Here is a 19,454-nt window from a genome sequence, read left to right as displayed (position 1 = left end):
CCACCTACTCAAGAGCTCATCCATGCTGCTCCTAGGCCACCAGTTCATAACAGATGTCATGGTGGCTGACCCAGTCCGTGGCCTTGGGACATCTGTGTAAGAGGGGAAGGTCTTTAAAGGGATAAAGTTTATGTTCGTGAAGCCACCAGTGGTATTCGGTCAGGGTGACCGACGCTGCTTTGAGAGGTCCACTGGGGTGATGTTATGGCAGCTAGATGGTTTACCTTCCCACAGGTGAAGTATATCCCCAGGGCTTCCCAGTGTGTGAATGGTGAATGGTGGGTGGTGCAGAGAAGAACGAGGACACAAGGTTGCTGTCTCTTTACCTTTACTGAAGACCTCAGCATCCACAGTCCAGAGCACCAGACCACAGGGCAGGCAGGGTCCAGCCGGTTTGGAGGCAAGTCCACAGTCCCTTTGTCCAGGTGAAGAATAAAAGCCTTCCTTTGCGCTGTAGTGGTGTAGTCCCTTACTGCTAAGCTTCACATAAGGTCCTCACAGTCCTGTTTATAGGATCTCTTAGGTGACCCGGCTCTGTGGGGTGTCACCGTGCCTCCTGGGTGTGGGTGCGGACAGGTAATGTGCAGTTAGCTGCTCTTCCGGTCTCTGATGTAAGACGTGGAGGTCCTCACAACCTCAGTGTTCCGGCTACCGGTGTTTCTGCGCCCCAGAAGGAGTCAGCCTGCTTGGGGCTGGTCCCCATCTGGTATCCTCTTCTGTGCTTCCTCTCCTGCACGCTCGCTGCAAACAATTCGGCCTTCAATGTCTCTTTCTGGGAGCTGCAGCTCTGTGGGCTTGCACAGCTCCATTGACCCTCTGCTCTGTCCTTGGACAGGAATTCGCTCCTGCCAGGAACAGCTTCCCTCAAGGACTGACTAACTTTCCCTACAGACTACCAGTAATATACTGTATATATGTGGGGAGTAACCTAGTAAATGGTATCAGAAGCTCCCCTTGGTGGCCTGGAGTGTGAAGTGTTGCATGTTTGTGGTACCTAGATGCAGTTATCCTTCCTTGCCTCCAAACATAGTATCACTCTCCCCGGGAGGAAAGCGACACTACTGCCACGACCAGGACCCTGGGGCGCCGCATTTCTAATGCCTTGAATAAAATTGTGTTTTGCGTGAGGCTTACTAGTGTGCGCTGCCATTATTTGTATAGCTTTTGGTATTTTTATTTACTGCTGTAAAAACAATTAAGCATAAAAAGGACCTATTCATGTAACAGTATTTTCTATCAGTAAAGATATAGTAAAGCACATTCATATGTAATTTGCAGTGTGACTGCCCCAATACAGTGTGGAATATGCACAGAGAAAAGCTATAGAGCACAGATTTGCATCTCTTCTGTGTTTTACTGTAGGTGACATTACTCATTTTGCCTTACAAATACTGATGTAAAATACTGACCAGATCACTGATAGTGTTGAGCAGGCCAAGCTTGTAAAGACGTTGTTTTGAAGTCATGGTGAGTTAGATATATAAAGCCTGTTAAAGAAGCACTCCTCCTCCTATCCCCGTAGCCCTCCTCCTCTTATCTCCCTACCTTTCCTCCTCCTCCTCCTATCATCCTACCCCTCCTTCTCCTCCTATCCCACTTCTCCTATCCCCCTAACCCACCTCCTACTCCTCTTATCCCCCTATCCCTCCTCCTCCTATCTACTCGTCCTCCTATCCCCCTACCCCTACTCCTCCTATCCCCCTACCCCTCCTCCTCCTACTCATCCTCCTATCCCCCTCCTCCTGCTACTCCTCCTCTTATCCCCTTCTCCTCCTTCTCATCCTCCTCCTCCTATCCCCTCCTCCTCCTACTCCTCCTCCTATCCACTCCTCCACCTCCTATCCCCCTACTTCTCCTCCTCTTATCCTACCCCTTGTACTCCTCATCCTCCTATCCCACTCCTCCTCTGACTGTCCCCTAGCCCTCCTTCTCCTCCTATCCCCATACCCCTCTTCCTACTTCTCCTCCTCCATTCCCCCTACCCATCACCCCTCTCCTCCTCCCATTGCAGTCATCATACTATACAACACCGTGCACTTACAATTGCTCATTTTGCCTTTCTACCCAGCCAATTCTTCTCTTTTCTATTAGGTTTATGACATCATGTGATTAATAACTGACACACTAAATCCCTCTGACTCTATGTAGAAACAGGAGGTCAATTTACCTTGTATGAGTCTTAAATCACTGCAAAAGTCCCTGTTAGTTGGAGGGTGGAGCAACTGGGTCAGGCGGTAAATAGGGGAATGATGAATGCAGCGGCAAGAGACTTCCTGTTTCTACAGAGAAAAGATAAGAATTATCTTGGTAGAAAACCAAAATAGTGTGTAAGTACACAGTGCTGTATAATATGATGATTGCAATTTAATAAGTGGATTAAAACTTTGATTGGAGGAGGAGAAGTAATTACTTAAAATCTGTTAAAATTAGAAATACACTTGTTCTGTGAAAAATCTATGGAAAGATCCTGTATAAAGTTTGATTGAAAAACTGAAAATTGCATTAAAATATGTATTATCATAATTTATCTTACAGTGACTTATGTAATTTTCCACCCGGCATCCAGCACTCTGGCTTAACAAAACAATGCTGTGAGGAGAACAGTCATGAATGGTCTGGATGTTACAAGGCAACATCTTCATATGATCTTTCCTGTGAAAATCTCATCAGGCCTAAAGATTGTGCATTTTTTCAGGGTGAGCACTTAGAGCCATCACAAAATCGAACTTACTCCGTAAGTCATCTTGACCTTGAATATCTTGCGTTACGTGACAAGATTGAGTTTCCTACAACCAAACTAGAAGAAAGAAATTCATCTACTCAATTAAAAAAACAAAAGCCTCCTCGTCCACCACCTCCTAAATGGGAAAAGTACAAAGAGCACCAGGCAACTAAGCAACTTGCAGAGTCTGAATTCTTCTACTGTCAAGAAAGATCTGAGTCAGAATTTAGCAGAGTTCCTAGACAACATTCCCCAAGTATTCCTGTGGACAGGACATCTTCTAAGGTAGCTTGTAATGTGTCTCCTTCTCCAGTTCACGGGGTAAATGATATTAAAGAACTATCCGAGATAAGCTGTGCTTCCCAAAGATCTCAAGAGTCTTCATCGTCTTCTTCTCTGAACCAGAATGCTTTAGCGTAAGTTTATTTCTATATTCTTTCTATTATTTTTCACTTTGTTATATTTCAATTAGAAGATAATAGTTATTGTTTTTGTGATACTGCTCAGGCAAAACTAGAGTATTTTAATTGTCTGTAACCTTTATATTATCATAAGAGATGCCTTCACATTAGGCCTCACGCAGATGTCCTATTTCCACCTACGTGTTCTAATTGTGGTTTTGAAAACGAGTCATTATAGTCTATGGGGCTGTTCCAAAATCATGAAGTCATGTCCATTTTTATTGACATCACAGTTGAAAATCACTCATGCAGGTCTTTAGGTCATAGACAGTGCATGAATGGCATCACTTGAAAATCAGCTGTAAAACACTGAAGACACTCGGACAGTTTTTTTCATACATGAAAAATCACTAACATCTGAATAAGGCCTCATGTACAGTCCTCCATAACATTTTTGACACTTTACCGTCTGACACGAACAGTAGGAATTGAACCAAGCCATATAAGACTACAAGTTATTGGCATGTAGCTACATAATTTATTTAATGGAAAAACATTTTGTTGAATTTTACATTCCCTAGTGATAAAGTTGGTGCGAATTGATTTGCAGGATGCGGTCCATCTGTTATGTCGGTAATCTGTTGCGTGACGGCATCTTCTTTTGATTAGTAGGAATGGCACAATGTCATCATTGTGGCATGACAAACATATGACATAACACCAGGCCGGATAATCAAAAGATGCTGTCAGGTAGAAGCCGATTCTCAGGGACCCTGTCCGGTGGCCACAGATTATCCACATCCTGGATCTGGTGAATCAAGTCGCACCAACTCTACCTACTCTATTACAGTAGTAGGGTACCGGAAGTACTAGACATGATTATATAGTTTGAATTTTGATTTAGCTAGCTTTGATTTTTTTTCCCCCAAAATTGATTAGCATCTAATGGACTCCTTGAATCGCAAGTACTGCTAAGCTTAGAACTGCTCAGAAAAGATGTGAACAGTCTGAGGTCTGCTAGGATTGTATGGAACCCTTTTCAAGCTCTTTAATGCAAACACCGCGTTAGTAATGTCCATGTGACAGCCAGAATGAGGGTCTCATAGGCTTGAATTGAGAGCTTGAAACCATTAGCTCTGACCTCTACAGTCACAAGTTGGTGGAGTGGGACTGGAGTGGTGCCAGGAAGAGCTGAAGACTGTGGCTGCTAAGTAGTGATGAGCGAATATACTCTTTACTCGAGATTTCCCGAGCACGCTCGTGTGTCCTCCGAGTATTTGTAAGTGCTCGGAGATTTAGTTTTCCTTGCAGCAGCTGAATGATTTACATCTGTTAGCCAGCTTGATTACATGTGGGGATTCCCTAGCAACCAGGCAACCCCCACATGTACTTATGCTGGCTAGTAGCTGTAAATCATTCAGCTGCGGCAATGAAAACTAAATCTCCGAGCACTTACAAATACTCGGAGGACACCCGAGCGTGCTCAGGAAATCTCAAGTAACTTGTATATTCTCTCATCACTACTGCTAAGTCTATTACTTGGACAACACATTTCTACGAAATATGTAGGAGAGAGCCTTTATGCAGGAAAGAACTGCATAAAAAAAGCAAAAAAAATCCTGACTTGATGGATTTTGTTCATTCTTCTCTCAAAAATCAGAATAGAAAGCAATAAAAAACTATGTGCCCGAAAATGGTACAAAAAAAAGTCAACTTGTCCCACAAAAAGCAAGCCCTCACATGACTCTGTTGGCAGAAATATAGGAAAATTATAGCTTTCAAATATGGTAATGAAAAAAATGTGTGTTTGCAATACAAAGCATTTAATGTGCGACATCAGCCAAACATGAAAAGAAAACACATGAATCTGGTACTGCTGTCATTACACCGACCGGAAGAATAAAGTCACCGAATCGCTTATACCGCACGAGGAATGACGTAAAGACTAAATAAAATTAATTGCTGGCAACACTGAGATCCATTGACAATATGGAAAGGAGTCTTCTGCTCACTGAGCAGATGCTCAATGGGATAGATGAGGGGGGGATGGTAGGATGGAGCTGCAGGACAGTGAAGCAGCAAGCTGGGGGACAGTTAGAAGGCCAGGTAGAGGGAAGAGTGCCAGGGAGGCTAGTCCTGATCTGGCACACCCCAATAAGTTTGCTAAGTTGGCAGATGAGGGGGGTACCAGTACAGGGGTAGCACTGCTGCAGCCAGGCATGTCCTCTGAAATCCGGAGGGGTGACTGCTACAGTAAAGAGGGAAATAGGAGAGCAGGGCAGGCCAGACAGGTGCTGGTAGTGAGGGACTCAATTATTAGGGGAACAGATAGGGCAATCTGTCACAAAGACAGGGATCGTCGAACGGTGTGCTGCCTACCTGGCGCTCGAGTCGGACACATCACTGATCGGGTGCACAGATTACTGGGAGGGGCTGGTGAGGACCCAGCGGTCATGGTGCACATTGGCACAAATAACAAAGTTAGAGGAAGGTGGAATGTCCTTAAAAATGATTTCAGGGAATTAGGCTGCAAGCTGAAAGCAAGGATCTCCAACGTGGTATTTTCCGAAATACTGCCTGTACCACGTGCCACGCCAGATGTTATGGACCTGGTGGTTAGGTGCACCTGGAATGACCTGATGGTTAAACTAGAAGACAGGACGAGCTCTGGGAAGTGGGAACTCTGCTGACCACAAATCCTAATCCTATAACACACACACTAGAAATAGCTGTGGAGCGTACCTAACTCTCCCTAGACGCTTCTTCACAGCCTAAGAGCTAACTACCCCTAAAGATAGGAAAATAAGCCTTACTTTGCCTCAGAGAAAATTCCCCAAAGGTAAAGGCAGCCCCCCACATATATTAACTGTGAGTTAAGAGGAAAGTCACAAACACAGGGATGAAACAGGTTTCAGCAAAGGAGGCCAGACTTACTAGATAGACTGAGGATAGGAAAGGGATCTATGCGGTAAGCACAAAAAACTACAAAAAGCCACGCAGAGTGTGCAAAAAGACCCCCGCACCGACTCACGGTGCGGAGGTGCCACTCTGCAACCCAGAGCTTCCAGCTAGCAAGGCAATATCATGTTAGCGAGCTGGACTAGAACTTAGCAAGTACTAAGAAATATATTCAGTACACAATGAACAACAAATGAACTAGCAGGGACTTAGCTTCTGCTGGAGTAGACAGGTCATCAGAAAGATCCGAGAGAGATCTGAACCAGTGCTAATACATTGACAGCTGGCATGGAGTAACGATCTGAGTGGAGTTAAATAGAGAAGCCAACCCAGCCGCAAACGAGGGCAGCTGAGGACGCAACCTCAGAACCAGCAGTTCCACTCACAGCCACCAGAGGGAGTCCACGGACAGAACTCGCCGAAGTATCATTCATGACCACAGGAGGGAATTCAAGAACGGAATTCACAACAGTACCCCCCCCTTGAGGAGGGGTCACCGAACCCTCACCAGAGCCCCCAGGCCGATCAGGACGAGCCAAATGAAAGGCACGAACCAACTCGGCCGCATGGACATCGGAGGCAAAAACCCAGGAATTATCCTCCTGACCATAGCCCTTCCATTTGACCAGGTACTGAAGATTCCGTCTCGAAATACGAGAATCCAAAATCTTCTCCACCACATACTCCAACTCCCCCTCGACCAACACCGGAGCAGGAGGGTCAACGGAGGGAACCATAGGCGCCACATATCTCCGCAACAACGACCTATGGAACACATTATGGATGGCAAAAGAAGCTGGAAGGGCCAAACGAAACGACACAGGATTGAGAATTTCAGAAATCTTATAAGGACCAATGAAACGAGGCTTAAACTTAGGAGAAGAAACCTTCATAGGGACATGACGAGACGACAACCAAACCAAATCCCCAACACGAAGTCGGGGACCAACACAGCGACGGCGGTTGGCGAAACGTTGAGCCTTCTCCTGGGACAATGTCAAATTGTCCACTACATGAGTCCAAATTTGCTGCAACCTGTCCACCACAGAATCCACACCAGGACAGTCCGAAGGCTCAACCTTCCCTGAAGAAAAACGAGGATGAAAACCAGAATTACAAATAAAAGGCGAAACCAAGGTAGCCGAACTGGCCCGATTATTAAGGGCGAACTCAGCCAATGGCAAGAAGGTCACCCAATCATCCTGATCAGCAGAAACAAAGCATCTCAGATAGGTCTCCAAAGTTTGATTAGTTCGTTCGGTTTGGCCATTTGTCTGAGGATGGAAAGCCGAAGAGAAAGACAAATCAATGCCCATCTTAGCACAAAAGGACCGCCAAAACCTTGAAACAAACTGGGAACCTCTGTCCGACACGATGTTCTCCGGAATGCCATGCAAACGAACCACATGCTGGAAAAATAGTGGAACCAAATCAGAGGAGGAAGGTAATTTAGGCAAGGGTACCAAATGGACCATCTTAGAGAAGCGATCACAAACCACCCAGATGACCGACATCCTTTGAGAGACAGGGAGATCTGAAATAAAATCCATGGAAACATGCGTCCAAGGCCTTTTCGGGACTGGCAAGGGCAAAAGTAACCCACTGGCACGAGAACAGCAGGGCTTGGCCCGAGCACAAGTCCCACAAGACTGCACAAAAGAATGCACATCCCGTGACAAGGAAGGCCACCAAAAGAACCTAGCCACCAAATCTCTGGTACCAAAAATCCCAGCATGACCAGCCAACACCGAACAATGAACCTCAGAGATAACTCTACTAGTCCATCTATCAGGGACAAACAGTTTTTCTGCTGGACAACGGTCAGGTCTATCAGCCTGAAACTCCTGCAGCGCCCGCCGCAAATCAGGTGAGATGGCAGACAGAATTACCCCCTCTTGGAGAATACCAGCCGGCTCAGGAACTCCCGGAGAATCAGGCAGAAAACTCCTTGAAAGGGCATCGGCCTTCACATTCTTAGAACCCGGAAGGTATGAAACCACAAAATTGAAACGGGAGAAAAACAGCGACCATCGAGCCTGTCTAGGATTCAACCGCTTAGCAGACTCGAGATAAGTCAGATTTTTGTGATCCGTCAAGACCACTACGCGATGCTTGGCTCCCTCAAGCCAATGTCGCCACTCCTCTAACGCCCACTTCATAGCCAACAACTCCCGATTGCCAACATCATAATTACGCTCAGCAGGCGAAAACTTTCTAGAAAAGAAAGCACAAGGCTTCATCACAGAGCCATCAGAAGATCTTTGAGACAAAACAGCCCCTGCTCCAATCTCAGACGCATCAACCTCGACCTGAAAAGGGAGCGAAACATCTGGCTGACACAACACAGGGGCCGAAGAGAAACGACATTTCAACTCCCAAAAAGCCTCAACGGCCACAGAGGACCAATTCACCACATCAGCACCTTTCTTGGTCAAATCAGTCAACGGTTTAACAACACTAGAAAAATTAGCGATGAAGCGACGGTAAAAATTAGCAAAGCCCAAGAATTTCTGAAGGCTCTTCACAGATGTAGGCTGAGTCCAATCATAAATGGCCTGAACTTTAACAGGATCCATCTCGATAGTAGAAGGGGAAAAAATGAAACCCAAAAAGGAAACCTTCTGAACTCTGAAGAGACATTTAGACCCCTTCACAAACAAAGAATTAGCACGAAGAACCTGGAACACCATTCTGACCTGCCTCACATGAGACTCCCAATCATCCGAAAAGACCAAAATATCATCCAAATATACAATAATGAATCTATCCAAATATTTTCAGAAGATGTCATGCATAAAGGATTGAAACACAGATGGAGCATTAGAAAGCCCGAATGGCATCACCAGGTACTCAAAATGGCACTCGGGCGTATTAAATGCTCTTTTCCATTCATCGCCCTGTTTAATACGCACCAGATTATACGCCCCTCGAAGATCTATCTTGGTGAACCAACTAGCCCCCTTAATCCGAGCAAACAAATCAGACAGTAGAGGCAAAGGGTACTGAAATTTGACCGTGATTTTATTGAGAAGGCGGTAATCTATACAAGGTCTCAGAGAACCATCCTTCTTGGCCACAAAAAAGAACCCTGCTCCCGGTGACGACGACGGGCGAATATGCCCTTTCTCCAAGGACTCCTTTATATAACTCCGCATAGCGGCGTGTTCCGGCACAGATAAATTGAAAAGTCGTCCCTTAGGAAATTTACTACCAGGAATCAAATTAATTGCACAATCACAATCCCTATGAGGAGGTAGGGCACTGGATTTGGGCTCATCGAATACATCTCGGTAATCCGACAAAAACTCAGGTACTTCAGAAGGAGTAGAAGGAGAAATTGACAACAACGGAACGTCACCATGTACCCCTTGACAACCCCAACTGGACACAGACATTGATTTCCAATCCAATACTGGATTATGGACCTGTAGCCATGGCAAACCCAACACGACCACATCATGCAAATTATGCAACACCAAAAAGCAAACATCTTCCTGATGTGCAGGAGCCATGCACATGGTCAACTGAGTCCAGTACTGAGGTTTATCCTTGGCCAAAGGCGTAGCATCAATTCCCCTTAATGGAATAGGATACTGCAAGGGCTCCAAGAAAAAACCACAGCGCCTGGCAAACTCTAAGTCCATCAAATTCAGGGCAGCGCCTGAGTCCACAAATGCCATAACAGAGTAGGATGACAAAGAGCAAATCAGAGTAACGGACAAAAGAAATTTAGGCAGTACAGTACCAATGGTGACGGACCTAGCGAACCGCTTAGTGCGCTTAGGACAATCAGAGATAGCATGAGTGGGGTCACCACAGTAAAAACACAGCCCATTCTGACGTCTGTGTTCTTGCCGTTCAGCTCTGGTCAAAGTCCTATCACATTGCATAGGCTCAGGCCTCTGCTCAGAGGACACCGCCAAATGGCGCACAACCTTGCGTTCACGCAAGCGCCGATCGATCTGAATGGCCAAGGACATTGATTCATTCAGACCAGCAGGCGTGGGAAACCCCACCATAACATCCTTAAGGGCTTCAGAAAGACCTTTTCTGAAAATTGCTGCAAGGGCACACTCATTCCATTGAGTAAGCACAGACCACTTTCTAAACTTCTGGCAATATACCTCCACTTCATCCTGACCTTGACACAAAGCTAGCAAGATTTTCTCTGCCTGATCCACAGAGTTAGGTTCGTCATAAAGCAATCCAAGCGCCAGAAAAACCGCATCTACATTAAGCAATGCAGGATCTCCTGGCGCAAGGGAGAATGCCCAGTCTTGTGGGTCGCCACGTAACAAAGAAATAATGATTTTTACTTGCTGAATGGGGTCACCAGAGGAGCGGGGTTTCAAAGCAAGAAACAGTTTACAATTATTTTTGAAATTCAGAAATTTAGATCTATCTCCAAAAAACAAATCAGGAATTGGAATTCTAGGCTCTAACATAGGATTCTGAACTACATAATCTTGAATGCTTTGTACCCTCGCAGTGAGGTGATCAACACAAGAGGACAGACCTTGAATGTCCATATCTACACCTGAGTCCTGAACCACCCAGAGGTTAAGGGGAAAAGAAAGACAAAACACACTGCAGAGAAAAAAAAATGGTCTCAGAACTTCTCTTATCCCTCTATTGAGATGCATTAACACTTTGTGGGCCAGCTGTACTGTTATGGACCTGGTGGTTAGGTGCACCTGGAATGACCTGATGGTTAAACTAAAAGACAGGACGAGCTCTGGGAAGTGGGAACTCTGCTGACCGCAAATCCTAATCCTATAACACACACACTAGAAATAGCTGTGGAGCGTACCTAACTCTCCCTAGACGCCTCTTCACAGCCTAAGAGCTAACTACCCCTAAAGATAGGAAAATAAGCCTTACCTTACCTCAGGGAAAATTCCCCAAAGGTAAAGGCAGCCCCCCACATATATTAACTGTGAGTTAAGAGGAAAGTCACAAACACAGGGATGAAACAGGTTTCAGCAAAGGAGGCCAGACTTACTAGATAGACTGAGGATAGGAAAGGGATCTATGCGGTCAGCACAAAAAACTACAAAAAGCCACGCAGAGTGTGCAAAAAGACCCCCGCACCGACTCACGGTGCGGAGGTGCCACTCTGCAACCCAGAGCTTCCAGCTAGCAAGGCAATATCATGTTAGCGAGCTGGACTAGAACTTAGCAAGTACTAAGAAATATATTCAGAACACAATGAACAACAAATGAACTAGCAGGGACTTAGCTTCTGCTGGAGTAGACAGGTCATCAGAAAGATCCGAGAGAGATCTGAACCAGTGCTAATACATTGACAGCTGGCATGGAGTAACGATCTGAGTGGAGTTAAATAGAGAAGCCAACCCAGCCGCAAACGAGGGCAGCTGAGGACGCAACCTCAGAACCAGCAGTTCCACTCACAGCCACCAGAGGGAGTCCACGGACAGAACTCGCCGAAGTATCATTCATGACCACAGGAGGGAATTCAAGAACGGAATTCACAACAGCCAGAGAGGCAATGGGAGATTAGGGAGGTTAATAAGTGGCTCAAGAATTGGTGTAGGAAGGAGGGGTTTGGGTTCCTGCAGGACTGGGCCGACTTCTCAGTTGGCTACAGGTTCTATGCTAGGGACGGGCTGCACGTCAATGGGGAAAGTGCAGCTGTGCTGGGGGATAAAATGGCTAGAAGGTTGGAGGAGTGTTTAAACTAGGGATTGGGGGTAGGGTATTCAATTTATAGGAGGGGAAGATAGTGCAGATAGAGACCTGGGCACAAATAAGGAAGTTGGGGGTGGCGGTGGCATGGGGGGGTGGGGTTAGATCAGTTAATAATTTAAGAAAGAATAGCGGTACAGAGAGATACATAAAGTGCATGTATACTAATGCCAGAAGCCTCACCAACAACATGGAGGAATTAGAATTAACGTTGTTCGAGCATAATTATGACATGGTGGGGATATCTGAGACATGGCTGGATGAGAGCCATGACTGGGCTGTTAACTTACAGGGCTATAGTCTGTTCAGAAATTACCGAATGGATAAGCGAGGGGGAGGAGTGTGTCTATATGTAAAATCATCCTTAAAACCCATCCTGCGGGATAATATAGGTGAATCTAATGAAAAGGTAGAGTCCCTGTGGGTGGAGATAAGGGGAGGGGGAAAAATAATAAATTACTGATAGGGGTTTGTTATAAGTCTCCAAAAATAATGGAAGCAACGGAGAATATCCTTGTAAAGCAAATAGATGAAGCTGCGACTCAAGGAGAAGTAATTATTATGGGGGACTTCAACTACCCTGAAATAGATTGGGGAACAGAAATCTGCAGTTCCAGCAAAGGTAATTGGTTTTTGACAACTATGAGAGACAATTACCTCTGACAACTGGTTCAGGACCCAAGAAGAAGGGGGCACTGCTAGACTTAATATTAACCAACAGGCCAGACCGCATAGCAAATATAAGGGTTGGGGGTCACTGGGGGAATAGTGATCACAAAATAATAAGTTTTCATGTATCCTTCAATAAGATGTGTAGTAGAGGGGTTACAAGGACACTAAACTTCAGGAGGGCAAATTTCCAACGGATGAGATGATCTTGGTGCAATTAACTGGGACGATATCCTGAGACATAAAAATACCCACAGAAAATAGGAGACGTTTATTAGCATTTCTGGATAGGACCTGTGCACAGTATATACCGTATGGGAATAAACATGCTAGAAATAGGAGGAAACCAATATGGCTAAATAGAGCTGTAAGGGGCGTAATAAGTGACAAAAAAGAGAATTAAAGGAAGTAGGTAGTGAGGAGGCATTAAATAAATACAGAAAATTAAATAAATTCTGTAAAAAGCAAATCAAGGTAGCAACAATTGAGACAGAGAGACTCATTGCCAGAGAGAGTAAAAATAATCCCAAAATATTCTTTAACTACGTAAACAGTAAGAAACTAAAAAATGATAGTGTTGGCCCCCTTAAAAACAGTCTGGGTGAAATGGTGGATAAGGATGAGGAAAAAGCCAATATGCTAAATGATTTTTTTTGCATCAGTATTTACACAAGAAAATTCCATAGTAGACAATATGATTAGCAATAACCAAAATTCCCCATTAAATGTCACCTGCTTAACCCAGCAGGAAGTACGGCGGCGTCTAAAAATCACTAAAATTGACAAATCTCCGGGCTCGGATGGGATACACCCCCGAGTACTGCAAGAATTAAGTACAGTCATTGATAGACCATTATTTGTAATCTTTAAAGACTCCATAATAACAGGGTCTGTACCACAGGACTGGCGTATAGCAAATGTGGTGCCAATATTCAAAAAGGGGACAAAAACTGAACTCGGAAATTATAGGCCAGTAAGCTTAACTTCTACTGTGGGTAAAATCCTGCAGGGCATTCAAAGGGATGCTATACTGGAGTATCTGAGGAGGAATAACCTCATGACCCAATATCAACATGGGTTTACTAGGGACCATTCCTGTCAGACAAATCTAATCAATTTCTATAAAGAGGTACCAAGGGAACGCAGTGGACATAGGGTATATGGACTTTTCAAAAGCTTTTGATACGGTGCCCCACAAATGGTTGATACATAAAATGAGAAGAATGGGGATGGGGGAAAATATGTGTAAGTGGGTTAAGAGCTGGCTCAGGGATATGAAACAAAGGGTGGTTATTAATGGAGCACACTCGGACTGGGTCGCGGTTAGCAGTGGGGTACCACAGGGGTCAGTATTGGGCCCTCTTCTTTTTAACATATTTATTAATGACCTTGTAGGGGGCATACAGAGCAGAATTTCAATATTTGCAGATGACACTAAACTCTGCAGGGTAATCAATACAGAGGAGGACAATTTTATATTACAGGATGATTTATGTAAACTAGAAGCTTGGGCTGACGACTGGCAAGTGAGCTTTAATGGGGATAAATGTAAGATCATGCACTTGGGTAGAAGTAATAAGATGTATAACTATGTGCTTAATTCTAAACTCTGGGCAAAACCATCAATGAAAAAGACCTGGGTGTATGGGTGGATGACAAACTCACATTTAGTGGCCAGTGTCAGGCAGCTGCTAGAAAGGCAAATAAAATAATGGGATGCATTAAAAGAGGCATAGATGCTCATGAGGAGAACATAATTTTACCTCTATACAAGTCACTAGTTCGACCACACTTAGAATACTGTGTACAGTTCTGGTCTCCGGTGTATAAGAAAGACATAGCTGAACTAGAGCGGGTGCAGAGAAGAGCGACCAAGGTTATTAGAGGACTGGGGGTCTGCAATACCAAGATAGGTTATTACACTTGGGGCTATTTAGTTTGGAAAAACGAAGGCTAAGGGGTGATCTTATTTTAATGTATAAATATATGAGGGGACAGTACAAAGACCTTTCTGATGATCTTTTTAATCATAGACCTGAGACAGGGACAAGGGGGCATCCTCTACGTCTGGAGGAAAGAAGGTTTAAACATAACAGACACGGATTCTTTACTGTAAGAGCAGTGAGACTATGGAACTCTCTGCCGTATGATGTTGTAATGAGTGATTCATTACTTAAATTTAAGAGGGGACTGGATGCCTTTCTTGAAAAGTATAATGTTAAAGGTTATATATGCTAGATTCCTTGATAGGGTGTTGATCCAGGGAACTAGTCTGATTGCCGTATGTGGAGTCGGGAAGGAATTTTTTTCCCCAATGTGGAGCTTACTCTTTGCCCTTTTGGGTTTTTTTTTTGCCTTCCTCTGGATCAACATGTTAGGGCATGTTAGGTTAGGCTATGGGTTGAACTAGATGGACTTAAAGTATTTCTTCAACCTTAAAAACTATGTTACTATGTTACTATGTATGTAATTCTTCACCTGCTGTTGATTTGTTCACTCTGATTCCTGAAGATCATAGTATAACAGGCTGGGTGGTGGAACAACTGTGCCGTGGCCCAAGGAAAGCCTGGAGAGAGACGTAACTAGGTACCTCACCAAGTCCAATCTAGGTTACACGGCGGCTGACGATACCATGGGCCATGATCCGAGAAGAGACAAAGGAGGTGGAACCAGGTGCTACACCAGGATAGACTTAGGGAGGATGGCAGCTGACCCCCAAGGTACTGGAGGCAGTGTTGGCTGACTGGATAAGCCCAGACAGGCTCGGCTGCAACGGTAGCTGGCACAACTGAAACAAGAAGATGTGGGTCATAAAGACCCAAAAAAACGACCAAACACCCAATATAGAAATATATAAACTTTATTAGTACTCAAAACTACATATATAACAGTATCAGATATAAAGTATAAAGAGCCGGTGAGGTTCAGTACCACAGGGTGCACAAAGACAACACTGAAAGAGCTTGTAAAGGACGCACGGAACCCAGATCAAAAAATAACTCATACTTATAAAAGGTGGACCATAAGGTCCATACCACAATGAGTACCGCCATGCATAAACAAAGGCACCCAAAGGCCCAGACTATTTAATAGTTAATACATACACATTACCTCAATGGGGCAGGCAGGTGATCCAGATCAGGGGTCCGTGCGTCCTCCCCAACGCACGTTTCGGTGAAACAACCTTCCTCAGGGGGACATACAAAAAAGTGAGATGTGTGTCCTTTTTATACACTAAAACCGGAAGTGGAGCAGCGCCGCAACCGGAAGTGAAACATAGCCGGAAAAAAGCCTCCCAAAGATAACAAAAAATGAAGCGATAATATCCTGCTATCCCAAGCGCCAGCAGGTACGCCGCACACCGCCGCACGCCGGGTAGGCACAGGGCCCTGTGTCTCCCAGCGGCGAGAGTGTAGCAATGCAGCCGCAGTACAAGGAGGAGCAGGGGAAAAGACGCGCATGCGCAGAGGCAAGATTAAGACACAAGACGCCATATTGGAATAGGGAGAAACCGCTGCTGTCGGCTGACGATAGAAAGATGCAGGTGATAACACAAAAACAATATATAGACATACAACATATGAAAAATAGGAAATAAAACAGAAAGAATAAACACGTAGCTGTCACATGACAGTAATTGCTCACAAAAATGCAAAAACACCCGCAAGTCCACTTGGCACAAATAGGGCCATATATATTCTCAGCGGTTATTTAGTCCATATTTAGCATAAGGAACAATAATGTCAAATCCATACAATTGTTTTTATATATAGATGGCAAACAATTTATAATCATATAACGCATCATGATATTCAGCCCATAATATTCCAAGAACGCCGAAAAGGAACTTATTGATGATGAAGTCCATAGCTCTATAGTAGAAAGACGGCCATCAATGTAGAACATCTGATCCAAAGACGAAAAGATATCCATATGTTCATATTGACGTGTCCCAGCATCAATAGAAAAATGAGAACCACACAACTACACCTAAATGTAAATATAAACATACAAATATGATTAAAATCAAAATCAAATACAAAAATACTAAAAATAAATAAAAACAAAAACAGAACTCAAACCATGTCCTGCACACATGTGCAGCAGAAGGGAATCACAAAAAGGATGAGAAGTTAAAGTGCTCATTCAGTCCCCGTGGATGGACTGAATCAAGTGTCCAGATCCATCTAGATTCTAATTGGGAGAGGCGCTGAGAGATATTGCCACCCCGGATACCCAGGTCGATAGAATCAATGCCCATTACACGGAGTGCTCTACCATTACAACTATGATGGATCTTGAAATGTTTAGGAATTGTTTTTAAAAGTGACAAATCCTCCTGCTCGCTAGCCGCCTCTATGCCACGCACGTGCTCCCTGACCCGTACCTTCAGTTGGCGCGTGGTAAGGCCAACATAGATCAGGGAGCACGGACACGTGGCATAATAGATAACATTTCTTGATTCACATGTAATAGATTTATCAATTCTAAAACTCTTGTGCCCAGAAGAATCGACAAACGAGTCCCCACACTCTATATTACAACAGGCGACACAACGCCCACAGGGCCTACAGCCTCTCCTTCTAGGGATATCGTCAAGGAATGTATGAGGAGGTGTACCTACGTAATGACTTTGTACAAGCCGATCCCGCAAATTTTTAGCACGGCGAAATGTTATAGCGGGCTTTTTTGGAATGATTTTAGCAATAGTATCATCAGTCATTAAGATGGGCCAGGCTTTAGTTAGAGCAGCCCGCACAGATTCGGACTGGGTGGTAAAACTAGTGACGAACCTCATCACATTCTCATTTTTGATGTCAGTATGAGTGCGATATAATAGAGAGTCCCTATTGGACCATTTGGCCCTGTGATAGGCTCTCTTAATGGCCCTACGACTGTATCCTCTCTCAAAGAACCGCCGGCTAAGTTTCTCTGCCTCCACCTCAAACACTGCTTGTGTGGAACAAATCCGCCGGAGTCTTAAAAATTGACCCACGGGTACGGCGCGGACCATATGTCCAGGATGCGAGGAGGAGGCATGCAGCAGCATATTGGTAGACGTCGGCTTCCGGTAAATATTAGTGCCAATTTTACCATCAGCCTCCCTACATAAGGATACATCAAGAAACTCGATCCTATCCCGGTGTCGGTTAACGGTGAGACGAATATTAAGATCATTGTCATTGACTCCCTCAAAAAATAAATCAAGAGATGAAGAGGTACCCTGCCAGATGAGAAATACATCGTCGATGTACCGCGCCCAGTGCAGGACGCAGCCCACCGACGACGGTCGCCCATCTGACAGGAAGAGGTCCCTCTCCCACAGCCCCAGGAACAATTTTAAAAACAATTCCTAAACATTTCAAGATCCATCATAGTTGTAATGGTAGAGCACTCCGTGTAATGGGCATTGATTCTATCGACCTGGGTATCCGGGGTGGCAATATCTCTCAGCGCCTCTCCCAATTAGAATCTAGATGGATCTGGACACTTGATTCAGTCCATCCACGGGGACTGAATGAGCACTTTAACTTCTCATCCTTTTTGTGATTCCCTTCTGCTGCACATGTGTGCAGGACATGGTTTGAGTTCTGTTTTTGTTTTTATTTATTTTTAGTATTTTTGTATTTGATTTTGATTTTAATCATATTTGTATGTTTATATTTACATTTAGGTGTAGTTGTGTGGTTCTCATTTTTCTATTGATGCTGGGACACGTCAATATGAACATATGGATATCTTTTCGTCTATGGATCAGATGTTCTACATTGATGGCCGTCTTTCTACTATAGAGCTATGGACTTCATCATCAATAAGTTCCTTTTCGGCGTTCTTGGAATATTATGGGCTGAATATCATGATGCGTTATATGATTATAAATTGTTTGCCATCTATATATAAAAACAATTGTATGGATTTGACATTATTGTTCCTTATGCTAAATATGGACTAAATAACCGCTGAGAATATATATGGCCCTATTTGTGCCAAGTGGACTTGCGGGTGTTTTTGCATTTTTGTGAGCAATTACTGTCATGTGACAGCTACGTGTTTATTCTTTCTGTTTTATTTCCTATTTTTCATATGTTGTATGTCTATATATTGTTTTTGTGTTATCACCTGCATCTTTCTATCGTCAGCCGACAGCAGCGGTTTCTCCCTATTCCAATATGGCGTCTTGTGTCTTAATCTTGCCTCTGCGCATGCGCGTCTTTTCCCCTGCTCCTCCTTGTACTGCGGCTGCATTGCTACACTCTCGCCGCTGGGAGACACAGGGCCCTGTGCCTACCCGGCGTGCGGCGGTGTGCGGCGTACCTGCTGGCGCTTGGGATAGCAGGATATTATCGCTTCATTTTTTGTTATCTTTGGGAGGCTTTTTTCCGGCTATGTTTCACTTCCGGTTGCGGCGCTGCTCCACTTCCGGTTTTAGTGTATAAAAAGGACACACATCTCACTTTTTTGTATGTCCCCCTGAGGAAGGTTGTTTCACCGAAACGTGCGTTGGGGAGGACGCACGGACCCCTGATCTGGATCACCTGCCTGCCCCATTGAGGTAATGTGTATGTATTAACTATTAAATAGTCTGGGCCTTTGGGTGCCTTTGTTTATGCATGGCGGTACTCATTGTGGTATGGACCTTATGGTCCACCTTTTATAAGTATGAGTTATTTTTTGATCTGGGTTCCGTGCGTCCTTTACAAGCTCTTTCAGTGTTGTCTTTGTGCACCCTGTGGTACTGAACCTCACCGGCTCTTTATACTTTATATCTGATACTGTTATATATGTAGTTTTGAGTACTAATAAAGTTTATATATTTCTATATTGGGTGTTTGGTCGTTTTTTTGGGTCTTTATGACCCACATCTTGTTGGATCTATATGCGATAGCGACTTACCCATATATTCATATTAGTCCGTTTGCATAGTTCTTTTGATCTTGATTGATTTTTTATTATTATCTGTTGCTATGCATATTTTTGTTTTGTGTTTGGTTATTTGA

At 44.3% G+C, this 19,454-nt stretch overlaps 1 protein-coding gene across 2 annotated transcripts in view; it reads left to right on the top strand.

Annotated features, from left to right (window-relative positions):
• Nucleotides 1-19,454, top strand: part of LOC143806308 (protein Shroom4-like) — a 471,342-nt gene that overhangs the window by 291,029 nt on the left and 160,859 nt on the right. For both annotated transcript variants that reach the window (XM_077286552.1, XM_077286551.1), the window contains one exon: nucleotides 2,536-3,138. In XM_077286552.1, coding sequence (XP_077142667.1) covers nucleotides 2,536-3,138 — 603 coding nt within the window. The remainder of the gene's footprint in view (nucleotides 1-2,535; nucleotides 3,139-19,454) is intronic.

The sequence above is a fragment of the Ranitomeya variabilis genome, chromosome 2 (genome assembly GCF_051348905.1).
Source record: "Ranitomeya variabilis isolate aRanVar5 chromosome 2, aRanVar5.hap1, whole genome shotgun sequence".
In the NCBI taxonomy this organism is placed as follows: Eukaryota; Metazoa; Chordata; class Amphibia; order Anura; family Dendrobatidae; genus Ranitomeya; species Ranitomeya variabilis.
Note: the sequence above shows the minus strand (reverse complement) of the source record. Positions and strands in the feature narration are given on the sequence as shown.